The sequence below is a fragment of the Acomys russatus genome, chromosome 16 (genome assembly GCF_903995435.1).
Source record: "Acomys russatus chromosome 16, mAcoRus1.1, whole genome shotgun sequence".
NCBI lineage: Eukaryota > Metazoa > Chordata > Mammalia > Rodentia > Muridae > Acomys > Acomys russatus.
In genome coordinates this window covers 13,712,850-13,731,134 of record NC_067152.1, presented here as the reverse complement: position 1 = coordinate 13,731,134, position 18,285 = coordinate 13,712,850, and the positions used below count along the sequence as shown (strand labels likewise).

The following is an 18,285-nucleotide window of genomic DNA, read 5'->3' as shown; positions in this document are numbered from 1 at the left end:
GCCCGCTTGGCTCAAGGATTTGGTGAAGAGGCCCATGTAAGGCGTAGTGGCCACTCTTGTTTTCACTGTAGTGCTGGGCAGTGGTATTATCCACTCAAAAAAAAAGCGGCAAGCCCAAATGTGATGGCTGTGGCGGGAAGAGGCGGCCTCCCACGGAAGACCTGATCCGCGTGGATTTAGAGGAAAAAGGACATTATGATTTGCAGGGTCAAGGCAGGGTTTCTCTGTAGCTATGGCTCTCCTGAACGCTTTTTAGACCAGGCTGGCCTTGAACTCACAGAGATCTCCCTGCTTCTGCCTCCCTGAGTGCTGGGTTTATGGGCGTGCGCCACCGGGCCCAGCTGCAGGTTTTCTCAAGTCCAGACGGATCCCAGACAGTCTACCAAGGAAGAGCTTGTTTTATTTGTCTCCCTCCCCCGTTCCTCTAAATAATTCAGTCTTCAAAGCGTGTTGCAGGTGTTAATTACCACTGCTCTCCTGGGAAGGTAGGCAAGTGGGAACGCCTCCCCTATTAGTGAAGTCTGCAGAATAGACAGGTGTCAGGGCCTCACGTAAAGAGATGCTTTAGAGCCCTCCTCCCCATTCTTAGTGTCCTGTGTTCCCAGCAGCGCGAGAAAGCTGGGACCACACGCATGATAGGGGAATCTTTTTTTTTTTTTTTAAAGATTTATTTATTTATTATGTATACAGCATTCTGCACCAGATTTTGTTATAGATGGTTGTGAGCCACCATGTGGTTGCTGGGAATTGAACTCATGACCTTTGGAAGAGCAGTCAGTGCTCTTAACCTCTGAGCCATCTCTCCAGCCCGATAGGGGAATCTTTTATGGGAAGTAATGGTGGAGATGTGATGAGAATTAGGAAGAAATTGTGGTGAAATTCATTGCTCTTATGATTTTTCAAAAGTGAGAATGTTAATGCCTTTGATTGAATTAATTTGCTTTGCCTTTTAAAACACACACACACACACACACACACACACACACACACACACACACACACACACCACACTCTGGGCATCTTGTCTGGGCAAAGTGTTGTAAAGGGCATCCCTTCGCAAGCTGGCTACCCTCCTCTGGCCGTTGCTAAATGGGAATCTGGTCTTCCATATCTCACACTTATTCCCGCAGAGGCTGCTGGGTAGTTTGCTCCTCTGTAGGTGGCAGCTTCAAGTGCTGGCATACTCCTGGTATCTGAAAATGGGCGAGATACAAACAGGACTGTTGGATGTGGTGGAGAGCTGCTGCCATCAAAGGAGAGAGGATTTCTGGAAGGTCTTCTCTCTGGGCCTGAGCGTAGCCCGTCTTCAGTCCTGGTCTTTGTCCAGGTTTGGTGATAGCAGTTTGGCTGGGCACCTGTGTAATTCTTGAAAATACTGTGCTAATACTGAGTCTCCAGCTACCTGTCAACGCATTCAAGACTAGAGTGGGCACACTGTGAGGGACTAGAGAAGACGACCGCTTATCTGGCCAGTGTCTGTTGCCCCCCTCTCAGGGCCACTCTTGTGTACCTCTCGTAGGAGACGTGGCTCCATCTGCTGATGTTTCCCCCCCCCCCCCTTTGCTACAGGCTGTTGAGAACCAGTTCGAGACCTCTGCTAGAGAGTCCTTCCTCTGACGAAGTCACCAGTGTGTGGAACCTGCCGCACACCCACCCCTGCCAAACCACGGCCTTTACCTGCGTCTTTCGGTGTTTCCCGTGCGACCCATCCTGTGGGAGTGCCTCGTGGGCCGCCCCAGAGTTCACCCCACGCTCGGCAGCACCAATGGTGAAGATGACAAGATCGAAGACTTTTCAGGCATACCTGCCCTCCTGCCACCGTACCTACAGCTGCATTCACTGCAGGGCTCACTTGGCCAACCACGACGAACTCATTTCCAAGGTACTTTGTTTCCCAGAAAGCCTCTCTTGCCTACCGTGAGGTCTGTTCCTGGGGTCACAGACTTACAAGTGCTCTCAAACTGTCTGGGATATTTGCATGCTGTCTTTATTAAGGGGGAGGGCTGACCCACATGGGCTGTCCACTCAACTTGAGAAGTAACCCAGGATTTCAGGGACAGAGTAGTGGTCCAGTGGGTTATTTGGGGTGTTAGATGTCAACTGTGTTGGAGGCTTTGGGGAGGCCTGGCAGCTCACAGGCCAGACAAGGCAGGAATAAAGGAACAGTTAGAGCCTCATGTTTTCTTCCTTGGTTTATCTTGGTGGATGAAACATGCTGTGTGCTTGGAAGTGAATTCTAAGAGAGGTGAGGAAGAGAGAGTCTTGTAGATGGTTGTGTTTGGTATCTGTATGTTGGCCTCTGTATATTTGGCAAGAACTCGACCACAGAGCCACACTCCAATCCCATTGTAGCAGCTTCATTAGCTGAGATGGGCGAGCCCCTGGCAAGCCCCAAGGAAAGTTGCTAGGCTGTAGCCCTGTGAAAACTTGTCCCTTGGAGAGAAACAAAAGCGGCCTGTTGAAGAAGTTGAGCCTCCAACCTGTAGGGCTGTACTTTCTACCTGAAGTAATACAGGGTGACATTTGATCGTAGCTGATGCACAAGACCCTGTTTTTCCAGAGCTGCCTTGAGAGCTGCTTCTGAAGTTTTGAGGCTGGGGGTTACCGGTAAGTAAACCCAGGATTCTCAGGTTTTACTAGGGCTAGGTGACAAAGAGAAAAAGATCCGTGGGAGAGTTTCCCCCTAGTAGCTTCTTTCCTTCGAAGCTAGCCTTCATACAATCAGAGGACAGACACTTTATGCAGACCTAGACTAAAAAAAAAAAAAAAAAAAAAAATTAGCGATTCTGAACTATTTATAAGACCTGCTGGCAAAGGCGTGCTTGCCTTTTTTTGCCTTGGGTTTAGTTGTCTCAGCCCAAGAGGGCCGACAGCTCCAGGCAGCAGTTACAGAACATTCCTCCTCAGCTGGCTGCCTTAACTGGCCCGCGAAGGCCGCCCAGACAACCAAGCCTGTGGTCATAGATGCTGACCCAAGTCCTAGCGCGGTGTCTGTGCTGTAGGTCCAGTTCAGTGTCCTGGCTGAACTTGCATCTTGTCGCATTTTCTCCCCTGCATTCCTCAACTTTATGTTGTTGACACTTGAGTCAGCCTTTAGTTTTCCTCTATAGCGTATAATTCATCTTGTTGCCGATCTCCTTTTGAGTTTTGGGGGTAAACCCTTGGCTGGAAATTTGGATGTGGGAGGTCATGGCAACAGGATAACCAGCCAGTCGCCTGGCATGGAACGTGAGCCCACAAACTTGTATTTGAGTTGGCACTGTCTCCCTTCCACAACCGTGTGTGTGTGTGTGTGTGTGTGTGTGTGTGTGTACATTTCCAAAATAAGTGTTTCTATCTAGGGAGGAATCCAAGCCACCATTTTAACACAAGAAGTGTTGTGGTGCAAGAAGTCAAGGTGCCATTTTAACATCGTCTATGTACTAAAAACAGCTAACTGACACTAAAGACAAACAAACAAACATAAAACACAACAGCTACTCCACTAACACTGTGACTCTAAGGTGAGTAGATAGTCACATGTTATGACCGCGAGGAAGCTGAGACTCCTCAAGGAGGGTCAGCAGAGGGATTACTGTCTGCAGGCCTTCACTAAGAATGTCTCAGTGAGGTGGGTCTTTGAGCTGGGCCTGAAAAGGTGGGGAAAAGTTGGACACGTAGTGACTGATGAGGGTAATGGCTTCCGAGCTTGAATCCGCTGTGTTTAGTCAGGTGTTCAGGGCCTTTGATAGATGGTCTCCCACTAGACACTAAGCAGCGTTCGTGGGCATGCTCATACGGGGCATCTCGAGCCTCTGCAAAGGCAGCGCCCCCCCCCCCCCCACACCTCCTCCCATGAACCCATCTGCTTCCTTCTGTGTGTCCTCTGACATCCCCGATCAGAATTCGACTCGTGGCAAAACCTCAGGAAACGATCAAATAAATGGACAGATGGAGTCTGAGCCTTGGGAGAAGATGAGGAACAAGCAAAAAAAAAAAAAGGAGGGGGGGCTTCCTTGGCCTCGTGTCCTCCGTCCTACCCCTTCTGGGGCAGGAAGGCTCGTGGGTCTAATCCAGAGGCAGCACAGGCTTTGATTTCATTGGCTGCGGCCAGTGCACAGATGGGGTACATTAGAGCTGGGTGATTTAAAGAGTTGGGTGAGATGCCTGGCTGGGGAAAGAGTGAGGGGACCGGGCTTGGCATTGCACAAAGATTCCTTTATTCCGTGCCACAGCCACCCCCAGCATTAAATAATCTATACATTCTTATGCACGGCCGCTTAATGGAAAGACCATTGCCCCGGCCCCCTCCTTGGAAAAATGGGCCTTTCTTCTCATGACCGCCCCTCCATTTAGGAAAGTTCAAGGAGAGAATGTCCCTCCTGTTCTCCCCTCTCCACGCAATCTCCTGTGTGGTTTCAGAGTCTGCCCAGGAGGATTTGAGAGCTGGGCAGCAGATAACTGCAGCGGTGCAATTAAATGAGCCTTTGTGTTTGTGCTTGTAATAGGGTCTTTAGTCAGAGAGATGGATGTTTGTTTGGGGGCGGGGAGGGGCGGAGAGCAAAAAAATAAAAATTCTGCTTTTATTATGGAGAAAGAAACACAAAGGTCCAGAGGACCGAGGCAACTTCAGGCTCCCTGTCAGCATGGCTTAAGCCATTAGGGAAATGCAGCATTGTAAAGTTTTAAACAGTTTGAACGTGTTGGTTCTGGTGGTGGAAAGCTCTGTGCTGGGCCCTCGCCCTTCCCAGCTCACTTTACATACCCAGGGGCTAAGTTGCCAGCAACCAGCTGTCCAACCTCCAAGTCTGGTTTCTTACTCATAAACTGGGCAAGATGATATTCACTGTGTTACTGGTGTCTGAAGCCCGTGAGGGCTGGAGCAACAATGGGCTGTCAGCAGACTGCCTCCTGAACAAACAAGTTTACTTCTCATACTTCTGGAGGCCAGAAAACCCCAGATTTGGAAATTTGGCAAACTCGGTGTCTTGAGGTTTACTTTCCAGTTCACACATGGCTTCTTGTTACTGTGTGGGCTTACGTGTGGGAGGGGCAAAGGATCTTCCTCAGGCTTATTCATTTATTTATTTTGTGTATGTGCTCTGAGACAGGCTTGCCGAGTTGCCTCCCAGGTATACAGGGCATGTGCCTCTGTGCTTGTCTCATTCTGGCCCCTTTAAACCGATAATAATCTCACTTATGAGAGCTCTGCCCTCGTGGCTTTATAACTTCCTAAGGGCCACACGTCTCAATACACCTATTTCAATACAATCGAGGGCTGGGTAGGCATTCAGACCATATCGAGTGGCAGGTAGGTAGCATTTAGTGAGTGCCTCCGTGCGCTGTCTCCATAGCGAGGCATACCTCGCAGGGAAGGGAGTAAGCCTTACCTCACTGGGTTGCCACACAACTCAGACAAGATCAGGATAGTTTATAAATGACAAAGCTCTCTGCAATAGGAACTTGTTCCATTTCTTCCCTTTGGCCTTATCATCCGAAATGGTTGGAGGGTTATTCTGCTTAGTTAGTAGCCAGGAGTTTTCCGTTAAGATCTAGTGCCTAGGCACTGGGTGTACGGAAGGCACAGTTGATGGCCCAGGGTGTAACACAGCCTTTACACTGTGGGGGAGGGGAGGGAATGTGCTGAGAGGTGCCCTGCAATCTCTTGCTTAGAGGGTGCTGTGGCCCCACATGCTGGGGTGTTTGCCTGCAGAGGTATTTTGAGTTGGCACGAAGAATCGCTCTCACTATTGTTTCTTAGGTTATAAAATAATAATGGCTCTCACTGGATCAGTGAGTCTTCCTGCCTCAACCTCCCAAGTAGCCAAGACATATAGGCCTTCTGTGGCACCAGGTCCAGCTCCACAAAGCAGTTTGTGTGGGGGCCTCCCCTCAGCTGTCTTCCTGCCAACCCTGAGCAGCAGGGCGTTTGGGAACTTGTGACTTCATCCCAAGACTTGATCCTTATCGGAAGGGCAAAGTGGGAGGCTGGCGGGTGGGGGTCCAAGGCAGGTGGAAAGAAAACATGTTTTGCTCATCACCCAACCTACTTATTGGTGTTTGGTCAGATCTGTAGGTCTGATTATTTCCTGGAGACAGAGGTATTCCAGAACCGCAGACCAGCTGGTCTTGGTGAGGAAACAGGTCAGGGTGAGGCAGTAACCAGCCTTAGGTCACACTGCCTCTGAGCCAGGGGTCTCTGTCTCTAGTTTGGGCCATGTGTGAGGAGCCCATGTGGGAGGGTTATGAGCTGACTTGCCTTTGTGCTTCTGTCAGTCCTCCTGAGGCACAGTTAACTCCTTGTGGCGTTCCTCAGGCTGGCTGGGGTGGCATTTGGACTCATCCTGCCGAGAGAGTAGATGCGGCATTGCTTTGAGAAGAGAGGCACAAGGGCAGTATGTGCTGAGGATGCATTGCTGTAGTGGCTGCTAAAGGGCCATCCTGTCCTCAGTTTCCCACCTGTGTCTCTGAGCCCTCGTGTTTGACAGCTGTGGTTCCCAGCAAGGCTTAAAGGTTGCAGACACAGTGGGGTGCCGGCATGGTTATAGACACAGTGGGGTGCCGGCAAGGCACTACAGAGCCCTGTCCCATGCTGCTGACTGTCCTGTCAAAGCAGAACTTCGTTTCTCCTAGTTTCTACTGCCCACCATTTTGTGCTTTTAATAAATACTCTAAAGCAGTGGCTCTCAGCCTTCCTCACGCTGTGACCCTTAAATACAGTTCCTCATGCTGTGGTGACCCCCAACCACAAAACAATTTCTTTGCTACTTCATAACTGTAGTTATGTAATGCAAATATCTGGTTGAGAGATTGAGAACCACTGCTCCAAAGTATTAAAGTCCTGAGAAGAGATGCATCTCATCAGTTGGCAGAATTTATTTATCTATTTATTATTTTTAAATTATTATTATTGTTGTTGTTGTTGTTATTGCCATTATTATTATTGGTTTTTTTGAGACAGGGTCTCTCTGTGTAGCCTTGGCTGTCCTGGACTCGCTTTGTAGACCAGGCTGGCCTCGAACTTACAGCGATCCGCCTGCCTCTGCCTCCCGAATGCTGGTATTAAAGGCGTGCGCCACCACCGCCCAGTTGGCAGAATTTTTAAGCTAGCATGTAGGAAACCCTATATTAGATCCCCAGAACCACAAAAACATGGCGGTCTGCCTGTAATTCTATCACTAAGGAGATGGAGACAGAAGGATTTAGAAGTTTAAAAGTCATCCTTGGCTACATAGCAAGTTTGTGGCCAACTTGAGGTGCATGAAAGTGATGTGACGAATATGGGTGCGTACAAAATGCCCACATTTCCTTTCCTTTGGGTAAACCTGAAAGGCGAGTAGACATTAGGTTGTTACTCAGGGCACCGTATGCCTTTCCACAGAGCATAGTAAAGCTCAAAGAACATGTCCGCCTGACAGGGCTCCCACTGACTAGTCCCGTAGCATCTCTAGCTTACAAATTATGTTGAATGTGTGGTGTGTGTGTGTGTGTGTGTGTGTATGTGTGTGTGTGTGTGTGTGTGTGTGTGTGTGTGTTTGCCTGAATGTATATGTACTACGTGTGGATCCCCTATAACTTCGGTTATTTATGGTCCTGACCCACCCTGTGGATGCTGGGAACTGAATTCTGGTCCTTTGCAAGACTAGCAAGCACTCATAACCACTGAGCCATCTCTCCAGCTCCTTGCAAATCCCGCCCCCCCCCAATCCAATGGATGTGTGCTGTATTTGTTTTTTGTTTTTTTAAAACAAAACATTGAAATGAAATTAGTATTTCTGTTGACAATGGGGAGAAAACAGGATGGAAGGTAAATGTATAACTACCCAGTTGATAAAGGGTTTTAAGAGTCCTGGGCTCTGGTTCTATCCCTGTAACTAAAGGGCTCATAACAGGAGGTTGAATCATTCCTGTGTGACCTAGTAATAGGTTTGTTTCTTTTTCTTTTTCTTTTTTTTAATCTCTCTGTCTCTGTGTCTGTCTGTCTGTCTGTCTGTCTGTCTGTCTCTCTCTCTCTCTCTCTCTGTCTGTCTGTCTGCCTGTAGATGTGTTTGTGCCTACGTGCCTGTGCTTCCATGTGGAGGCCAGAGGTCAGTTTTCAGTGTTCTTCCTATCAGCTGCTGTCCATCTTGTCTGATTGGCCTAGACCTCACTGATCAGGCTTTCCTGAGCAACTGACTGGAATCTCCCCGCCTCTGCCTTCCAGTTGAAATTACGCGTGCTCACCACCTCACCTGAATTTTTTCCCCACGCCCAGCTTTTTTTTTTTTTTTTTCCCACACCCAGCTTTTTACATGGTTCAAACCCAGGTCTCTCTTGCCTGTGAAGCAAGCCCTATATCTCCCCAGCCTGAATGCCTTAAAGGGGTGTGTGTGTGTGTGTGTGTGTGTGTGTGTGTGTGTGTGTGTGTGTGTGAAAGAAGTCTGAGCTGAAAGATCTTTGAACCTTGGTTGGATTCCAGCCCTTTGGAAGCTGAAAACATATAGCCTCTTCAGGGTGAGGTGACCACAGCCGAGGCTGCTCTTGTGATGACAGGGGCGTTCTCTCCGCCTGGCTCTGCAGCAGAGAGGAGAGTCCTCTCTTCTACGATTTCATCAAGGAGACAATAGGTTCATCCCTTGGAAAGTTTGTATCTGACCTGAAGTTTCTCCCGAGACAGTTACCCCCAGTATGATGACATGTGTGTCCCATTAGCCCGGGTGTTAAGGTGATGTCATGATGTCATTTTTAGCTTCAGCACAGCTCTTCAAGATGGTAGATTTTCGTTTCTCTGTGTAGCCCTGGCTGTCCTGGATTCCTTTTGTAGACCAGGATGGCCTCAAACTCATAGCGATCTGCCTGCTGGGATCAAATGCACACGCTACTATGCCCGGAGGTAGATTTTTCTATTAGTAAAATATGACTTTAGCACCATGTGGCAGGTTTTCACTAGGGAGTTTCAATTTAGGGTCTGTGGACTGACTAAAAGAATCATACACACAGGTGTATTTCTAAGGAAGATGGCTCCCATCAGGTACTGGAAGTTGTTGACTGGTCAAGTAAGAAGCCAGCTGATCCCCTGTCTGCATAGAGAGTGGGTCTGGGTGTCCTTGAAACAAGTACCTGTGAACCAACTGTGGTGACACGTGCCTGGCGACCCCAGCACTTGAGAAACTGAGGCAGGAGAACATCACCCCTGTGTTTGGAGGCATGTAGAAATGATTGGAAGAGGCAGGCTGATCAAAGGCCGTACAAGAAGCCTGCAGGGAGAAGCCATTCTGGGGGGTTAGTATGTTGAAGAAGTGGGTTAAAGCCAGGTTGTTGGAAGTTGAGGCTTCTTCCTGTTGGGAGTTTGGTGTTTCTGCAGACTGGGTAACCCCCTGGCTGTGGCCAGCCTGAGGTGTGTGTTGCTGTGGTGTGGAAGGCTAGCCCTCTGGTGAGGGAGGGGCTGAAGTGGCAACTTGCTTATGTCCACAGCTCTGCTGCTGTGGTCCGAATGTTCTGGAAACTGCACGGTAATCCAGCACCCCACTGTGGACTGCTGCTCGGCAGAGACTATACACACAGTCAGCAGTAGAAGCCGCACACCCTTTCACTTTTAGGCGTGGACAAGGGGAATCAGTGCTGTTTCTCACTCTCTATAGGAGAGTCAAACTGGCCCCTTAATCGTGGGAGCTCCCTGGGAAAGGGAATGACCTGGCACATGTCACATCACTCACTAGTCTGTTATCAAGGGAGCTCCGGGGACCGGGACTGAGGATAACCTGTGTCTCGCTGCAGACTGCAGGGGACAAACGCACCTACTCAAATGGGGTCCTCCTTCTGTGTAGCCACACTTTAAATAGCAAAAAGAGGTATTGACTGACCAAATGGAACATGCCCTACAATCCTGCTCTGTGGGTTACAGATACATGTGTACCCCAAGACTGAGCTTTACAGTAGTTTTTTGACACTCAGTGAGGACACACACACACACACACACATACACACACACACACATGGGCAGGGTTAGCCCAGGCTGGCCTAGAACTCCCTTTAGTGTACACCTCAGAGTTGAAGATACTCTGCTTCAGCCTCCTGCTAAGACTTCAGGCAGGCACCACCACTGCTGGCCAGCAGCTTCTCAGGAGTGTTTGTTCATGCTGGAGAACAAGACTTAGCTCTGCGACTGTTCTCTAGCCCGGGCTCTTGCTGTGGCCTCTGGAAAGACAAAACTGCCCCGCTGCTGGTTTGGCTGCTCGGTTTTGGGAGCTTGACCAGAGTCCACTGTTCTTGTACAGTTCAATGATATTTCATTTCTTTTTTTTTTTTTTTTTTAGATTTATTTATTATGAATACAGTATGATCAGATCACATTATAGATGGTTGTGAGCCACCATGTGGTTGCTGGGAATTGAACTCAGGACCTCTGGAAGAGCAGTCGGTGCTCTTAACCACTGAGCCATCTCTCCAGCTTTCATTTCTTTTATCACGCCCTGCCCCCACCTTTATGTATGTATCAGTGTGGGCCGGGGATCCTGTGCCTTAGCCTGCCTGGTGGTGGGATTATAGGGGTGGAACCCTCGCCCCAGCCTGAACAATACCACCTTTACCAATTGATCCAGGTGCTAGGGAGGAGGAGATGAAACCGACAGGACGCCTGCAGCGAGAGCCAGCAATGTTAGTAGGTGGGATGCCGGAGAGCAAGGCTCATTGCAGACTGTAGCAGAATGTTTCTAATGAGACTGGTCATGTGTCCAACTGTTTCAGATATGTCTCTCCTCCCCACAGTTTACAACAGCCCTTCTAGGTAGGCATTAAGTGGCATGCCCGAGGCCAAGGTTATAGGGAAGCCAAATAGGCCACTCTGGATCCGCCCACTTCTTTTCACCGCACCGCCTGAGCAGCCTGGGCAGCTCCTTTTGGCATTGGCTGACCAATGGGGTAACCCATGCTGGGGGACCTTCCTTGTTTCTTCACTTAATTTCCACACATTGGAGGGGTGGGGTTGAGCCCTGGAATAAAACCTAGGCCCTCAGCCATGCTAGGCAGGCAGGCACCTTGCTGCTACTTTAGATCTCTGCCCATTCTCAGCTGAGGTTGTTTCATAGGAACTCCGCCTGGCCGTAAGAGCGCCCCCCGCCTTGTGCTTTGTGCCTGCTTTGAATTGCTGCAGAACAGCGTGGCATTTTAACCCCCAGCCCCATCCCACTCAGTCTCACTGTGTAGCCCAGGCTGTGCTGGATCCTCATGTCTCAATCTCTTAAGTTCTGGGCTAATGAGCCCACATCACCCACAACCCTTGCCGAGGCACTTTTTTTTTTTTTTTTTTTTTTTTTTTTTTTTTGGCTTTTTGAGACAGGGTCTCTCTGTGTACTCTTGGCTGTCCTGGACTCACTTTGTAGACCAGGCTGGCCTCGAACTCACAGCGCTCTGCCTGCCTCTGCCTCCCCAGTGCTGGGATTAAAGGCGTGTGCCACCACCACCCAGGCTATTTGCCTCGTTTTCTGATGAGGTTCTAAGTGCCCTCAGAACTTTTGAACCCAGTGCCTTTGAACCTGAACCTTTTCGGTTTATGAATTAGGAAACCATGGCCCAGAGAGAAGAGTGGCTTTTGACTTTACTACCTTGCACATAACAGGTGCTTGTAAGTGCTGGGTCCAGCCCCAGTGACATGAAGGTGTCAAGCCCGTGGTCTTCTAGGGACGACTCCACTCGGGCTCTTTTTTTTTTTTCCCCCCACATGTATCTAAATAAGTGCAGGAAGCTTAGACTGTCTAAGGTTCTTTCAACCCCCCGCCCCCCACTTTATAAGTTGTAGCAGAAGCAGATCCAAGGCTGCCAGCCCCCCAGTGTTCAGTGTTCACTTGGTAGCATGCAAATAAGTGACTTTGGTGTAAGCGGCAAAATAAGAGTGAAATAGCAGGAGATCGTGTGGTTGGAATTATTTTTAAGGGAAATTCAATGACATCATCGGTGGAAGTTAGTGTGTGCAGTGTGTAGCCGTTGGCAGTAGCTTCTGCCATTCTCCCATCAAGATTTGCTGAGTAAAACCGGATAGGATGCGACATTCAGGCATAAGCAGGGGCTGGCACTCTGTAGTTTCCCTTCTGTAGTGCATGCTAGCCACCAGTTGTCCCCCGTGAGGCCTTTACGCTTGTAGGGTCTCTTTTCTTTACAAGTCTAAGGTAACTGAACACCAGCACCGTGGAGCAGTGCTGCTCTGAGACCCGTAGGCAGCACAGGGACTCCCGCCTTCCCTTCTAACCTGTCTAGTAAGTGTAGCTCTTTGGCTTGGTTCTGCTTTGGGCCCACCTTTCATCCAGTCACAGAGACGTCAACCCACTGTGACAACCGCTGCTCTTGGCATCTGGAACAGAGGGCTTCCAGGCTGGCGCTGCGCCCTTGGCTGTGTGAGTTGCGTGTCAGTTTGCCTCATTCTGTGAGGCTGCAGGCTGGGCGTGGGGCTTGGGGCTCTTTTGAAAGGAGATACTTTCTTTATCTCAAAAAAACAAAAATTAAAAAAAAAAAAAAAAAAACCAAACCAACAAAAAAAACCCCAAAGCAATTGTTCCCAAAGTTCAGCAAAACTCCTGAGTGGGGAGGGTTTGACCTGGTGATCCCAAGTATTATCTTTGAGGTCAGAGCTGCCAAACTCTGTTCTCTCCCCTTCCAGGCCTATGGCTGCTCTCTGGGTACTGAGTCAGAGGATGGGGGGAGGAGATAGCTCCACCAGCTGCTAAAAACAGCATCATCCACTCAGCCCATGAACACACTCTCTAGACCACAGTAATGCCGGGGCATAGCAGGTGGAGTTGGCCCCCCTTTCCCTATGGGCTCCTCTCTTTTGTTGGGTCTTTTTGGGGCGGGGGCATCAGAAAGAAATTGGTCTTTTTGCTCCACATGAGAGTCAGGCCCCGTTAAGAGCATCCATCTTCCTTCCTTTCTTATTTTCTTCTTTTTAGCAGTAGTTTCCGAGCAGATGGATAGAGACACATCCATGGGTGTGGAACAAGAGCGCAGCAGGAGGCTTGCTGCTCTAAGCCCATCCCTTAGCAGTTAGACTCAGGCAGTGCAGTAGCAGACAGAGACAAAGCCTTGGCCTCACTGAGCTGCCTCACAAGACCCTTCAGCTACATCGTGGGTGGCAGCCACGTTGAGGGAGTCCTCCCTTTGTGAGCCTGGTCCTGGAGATTATCTGTGGTGATGAGAGGCCATCACTTCCCTACTGTTGTCAGTCCAGATTGTGCGGCTGCCCCAGTGCATACAGCTGTGCTTCTGCCTGGCCTGCCGTGCCAACCTCTGCACTGCTGTTTGCTTCTGTTTGGGGAGGCTGTCTGTTCCCAGGGCTGGGTCTCTCCCTCCTGGCTAGTGGCTGCTTCACCCGTGACTGGACCTTCTAAAAGTTGCCCAACTTGACCCCTTTTCACTTCAGCCATGCTGAAGGCTGCTCCGGACGACAGGTAAGGTTCTAAGGAGCCTTATTCCAGACAGCCTCACCTAGGGGGTGCGAGGGAAGGAGGCAAATGAAGTCATATTTCTTCATCCTCCCCCTGCCAGGAGAAAGAAGAAATGCAAAATATATCTGTGGGGGAGGAAAGCTCCCTCCGTGCCTGTCCGCTTCTGCCTCTTTGTGAAAACAACAGGCCATTCCGCCCTGGGCACCGGGGGTGAGGGGGCGGGGTGCTGGGTAAGTACACGAGGAAGAAGGAAAGCCGATAAGATAAGCCTTGGCACATTTAGGTCACCAGGCTGCTGCCAGCCACCTGTGTGATTGGTCACCTTGAAGCTGACAGGAGGATGGACTTTGGTTCGGGGCTAGACTGGCTGGCTTCCCACGCCTTGGTTTATTCAGTAAACATTTATTGAGCACCATTAGGTGCCAGGTCATGTGCTAGGGGTTTTCAGGCTCCTGTACGTCTCTAACAGACTTGTATGGGTCCCAGGCTTGCAAACATCGCTAAAAAAAGAAATGACTTCATTCAAAAAACCCTAGCTTGCAGAGGGGAGGTGGGGGTGAGAAGTGAGGAGCCTGTCTCCAGGGGGGAGGGGCTCTCCCAGAGTCTCGATCCTTTCTTCTTTGGGTTGAAGCCAAGGGTCTGCAAGACTTTCTGTAAAGACCAGATAGTAAGAATTGGGCTTGGCTGAGCCCACTGTCTTAATGGCTGGCCTCTGTGGCACTGGAGAAAACATCAACAAGCCAGAGTGGCGGAGCTCCACTGAAACTTCACTTACAAAAAGGGCTCCCAGGCTTTGCTAACTCCCCGGTTAGATGTTTGAGATGACCTGTTGTGAAGTGGGTGTTGGGGGACGTGGCCCCACAGGATTTAAAGAGAAATCTCCAGTTGGCGTGGCATGGATAGTATAGGGACTGAGGCAACTGTATGGAAAATTCCTTTCCACTGGCTCGACTTCATTCCCACCATAGGTTAAGCTGGTGACCAAACCAGACAGCATAAACAGGCTCCTCACCGTCACTGGGAAACAACTGTGCAGCCCTATTGGGTAAAGAACCAGCGGCACCATTTTCAAAACCCTGATCTGAAGGGTGAAGCCACTTCTGCTTCAGGCCTGCCTTTGCACTAAATCCCCATTGTTGCATTGGACCAGATTTTAACCTCCCTGACCTCTAAGCATGCAGGGAACACTGCTGGATGGGGCTCCAAGAATATAGTGGCAAGAATATAGTTTAATGCCTGTAAGATAGCCGGTGTCCTCGTGCAAAAGACAAGTGGCTAAGCTGTTAAAAGATGGGTTGAAACACTGGCTGTGAGTACCAGATTATTCTGTTTACTGTGCAGACGTGTTCTCTAAAGCTGTGTGCATAAGACAGGAGTCGACTGTCAGCAGAGAAAGCGTTACTTAGAGGAAGCCATGCATGGGGAGCACAGGCAAACCAGATGGGCAGAGCATGTTTCAGGGAGGCCGGAGGTCAGCAGGTGTGGGCCACAGAGGGCAAGCAAGGCCACACTCAGGAGTTTAAACTGTAGGGAACCACCAAATGGCTCGAAGGGAGGATTTGATCAGAAATGGACAGGAATATTGTAACATGGCCCACTTCAGGAAAATCCGACTTCCATCAGCTTCTGTAAACTGTTATGGCCGAGGGTCTTGAGTTGGCTGATAATGTATAGCAAGCAGTTGGTAAAGCATTGTGATGTACCATGGCTGTTTATAATCAATAAAAGCGGGCTCCATCCCTGACAATGCCATCAGCTGAACAGCAGTTGGTAAATCATTTGCAAACCACAGGCCATGGCAGACCTTTATAAACGCTCCCTGTGTGGCCTGGAGGCTCTGGGGCCTGGGCATTCTGTCTACGCTAATGTCCCTGACTTCTTGAGGAGTAAGGCTGCCTGAATGATTAAAAGCTGTCACCCAAAGCCCCACTCTTGGAAGGTCTTTCTGTTACTTAAAAACAAAAAAGTCATTTGTGATGTGCACACAGTGAGTTTGCCTGTGCAAGAATATGTAGAAGGAAGGCCTAGAGCTCAGTAGCATGGCAAGGCTGGCCAGCTGTGAGAGCTCTGAATCTGCCTGTCTCTCAGCCACCTCCTTCCATCTCCTCCTAGCTACACACTTCTTCCTGACACTTAGGTTATAGGTGTGCCCTGCCAGACCCAGCTTCCCTGTGGGTGCTGGTGACTTCACCACCGAACCATCTCCTCAGCTCGGATTTAGCCTTTCAACGACAAGGTCTTATTTCTCTTACAACCTTTGTTTTTCTGTCTCTGTGTGTGTGTGAGGGGGAAAGTATACAGCCGGGTGTACCCGCTGTGTGGAAGACAACTTGGCGTTCACCGGTCTCTCCTTCTACCACGAGGGTCCTGGAACTCAGGTCGCCAGACTTCATTGTAAGCACCATCCCACCAACCCTTAGGTGTTTTTGAACCCCTGATCCTCAGAAGCGGTAAAGAAGTTACCTTTCTTAAATTGTTGGCAGGTTAGCTCCCTTCTTTCCTGAAACCAGACAAGAAGAGGAAATCTGGAGTCAGCAGACCTTGGGAGCCTTAATTAACCGTGTTCCAACTAGGTCAGGGGAGCGACCTTTGGAGTCTCCCCTTCCCACCCGTCCCCACCCCCCCATGTATGCTTCAGCTCACTGGAGCAGAGTTCCCCCATCATTGAGAGGTTGGGAGTCCAGCACCCAGCCAAGGGAGTCTGTTTCTGTGGAGCCCAGGCTGGCCTATTCATCAACCCCTCCCCTTCCTCCCTGGCACTCTGGTTCTGCCGGTGCCGCTGCTAAGTTGCCCGGGTGCCCAGTCTCCTATTTCATATCCTCAGCCCTAGGTCCTGCAGCCAGCCAAGTGCTCTTTCGGCTCTCCTTTCCTGCTTGCTTCTCACTGATACATAAGCTCCCGAGAGGAGGAGGAGGGACGGCAGAGAGTTGGATAGCTGCTGCCCCCCACCAGCCCGCAGTAGGCCACTTTGTTGGTGGGCACAGCGCCCTAGTGCCATGTTGAGGAGGGTGGTGGTGACTCGCTGCCTAACTCTAGGCCTCTGCTGGCTGATGGCATATGCTGAGGCTTTGCCTTGGGATGGAAATTGGAGGCTGAGGCAAGAGACAAGGCATCTCTGTTTGAGGTGTGTGCCTCGACCAGAGCGGCTCCCTGAAGCAGGCTCTTGTTCTGCATACGCTGGCCTGTTCATGCCAGATTCCCCTGTCCAATTCCCTGGGCTGGGCTGAACTGAGACACTAGTGTGGCTGAGACAGGAGGGAGAAGCCAGCGGACAGAATGTTCCTGTTTTTCCGATGGGCCTACTGCAGTATATAGCCTGGGTCCCTGGGAACAGAACCTGTCCTTTTTCTATGCTTTCCATATACTGAGGAAGGAATGTGGTTTCCGCCCGGCTGCACTGGTTTTAATTTACCTTTCTGATGGGACATGCGTGTGTAAACAGAGACAGCACCGTGAGGAAGTCCGTACAGATCGCTTCACAGGCCTGCTCTGGAGAACAGCTATGTGCTCTAGGCTGAGACTCCCTCCCATTACCAGGTACTCGGGACCTGGTTATAGAGGTCACCAAGTTACCCAGTAGAGTTGGTAACCCAGTCAGTCTCAAGACGCTTTCCCAAGGAGCGATTCCTCACCCATGGCTCTCAAAGAATGACCTTGCGGGTCTGGGCCAGAAGGACCAGGATCTAAGACCTTGGCCTCCACGTTGGTCTTGAGTATCCCAAGACTATTTTCCAATGTGTATAGAAAGGTGGCAATTAAATGTTTGTCTCTCAGTAACCCCAGCCTCTGTCTTCTCCCAGGAGCCTGAGCCCAGGGAAGATGATTAAAAATAGATCTGAGGAGTACTTCCTGCCTGGCAGATGGCTGACAGCAAATGCTAGGGCTTGTGGCTGACCTTTCTTCTGAAATCTGCTCTGTGTTTCCATGATGCTAATTGAGTCCCTTGCTAGACCTAATCAGAGGCTCTGTCAGTGACTGCAGAACACCAGGGCTCACTGTCCTGGCTCAGCTCATGGTAGCAACATGAAAGAGCTGCAGTTTGTGTGGAGACACCCACTCCTTGGTCCAACTGGCCCATCCTTGTTTTAAAAACTAACAAGTTCTGCTTTCACATTGACTGCCCTTCTGTTAGCTATGGCTCACCCTCTCCGCCCCCATCGGTGATGGAAGTTGAGGAGTCAGGGAGCCGTAAGAACGCCCAGTGTTTGGACACACACACAATAGACAAGGCTCACAGAACAGTGTGCAGAGGCCTGCAAGGGGCCAGCGCTCCTCTCTTTGGGGTCAGAGCGGCCCAGGCCCCAGGCCTTTCCTCTCCCATCAAACAGAGATAATACAGATAATTCTACCTGTGTAGTCCCTGGTTTAGAAGATTTAAGAGTGCTTAGGGGCCTTCAAGATAGGCCCAGCAGCTAAAGGTGCCTGCCGCCAAGCCCCTGCCGCAGCCTCTAGGGTGGAAGGAGAGAACTGGTTTCTAGAAATTGTCCTCTGACCTCCACGTGCACACACACTCCCAAAATAAATGAATACATGTTTAAAAACTTATTTAATACCATGCCTGACGGAATTATAAGGGTTGCCCGGGCTTACGTATTCACAGCGAGATCCTGTCTTGACAACTGTTGGTCTCTATGACATGTAGACAGAGTAGGTTGTGGGCCTCTGACTTCCCTGGCTTCTTAGCTTAGATTTAATCCCTTTTTTTTTTTTGCTCCCAAAGAAAGCCCTCTCCTATGGACTGACCCAGACAATGCTCCAGTCTGTCCTCTTCAGGCCAGACATCTTCTCTAAACTCCTTTAACAGCCAGGGTGTGCTAGAATGTTTTATTATTTGTATGGGTTTTTTAGTATGTGTGTCTCCTGCTTTTTTTTTTTTTTTTTTAATTTGCAT

The 18,285-nt window shown here is 49.9% G+C and overlaps 1 protein-coding gene across 1 annotated transcript in view; it reads left to right on the top strand.

Annotated features, from left to right (window-relative positions):
- Ypel2 (yippee like 2) overlaps positions 1-18,285 on the top strand; it is a 54,274-nt gene that overhangs the window by 21,875 nt on the left and 14,114 nt on the right. The window contains exon 2 of the mRNA XM_051158221.1: positions 1,570-1,882. Within this exon, the coding sequence (XP_051014178.1) occupies positions 1,570-1,882 (313 nt within the window). The remainder of the gene's footprint in view (positions 1-1,569; positions 1,883-18,285) is intronic.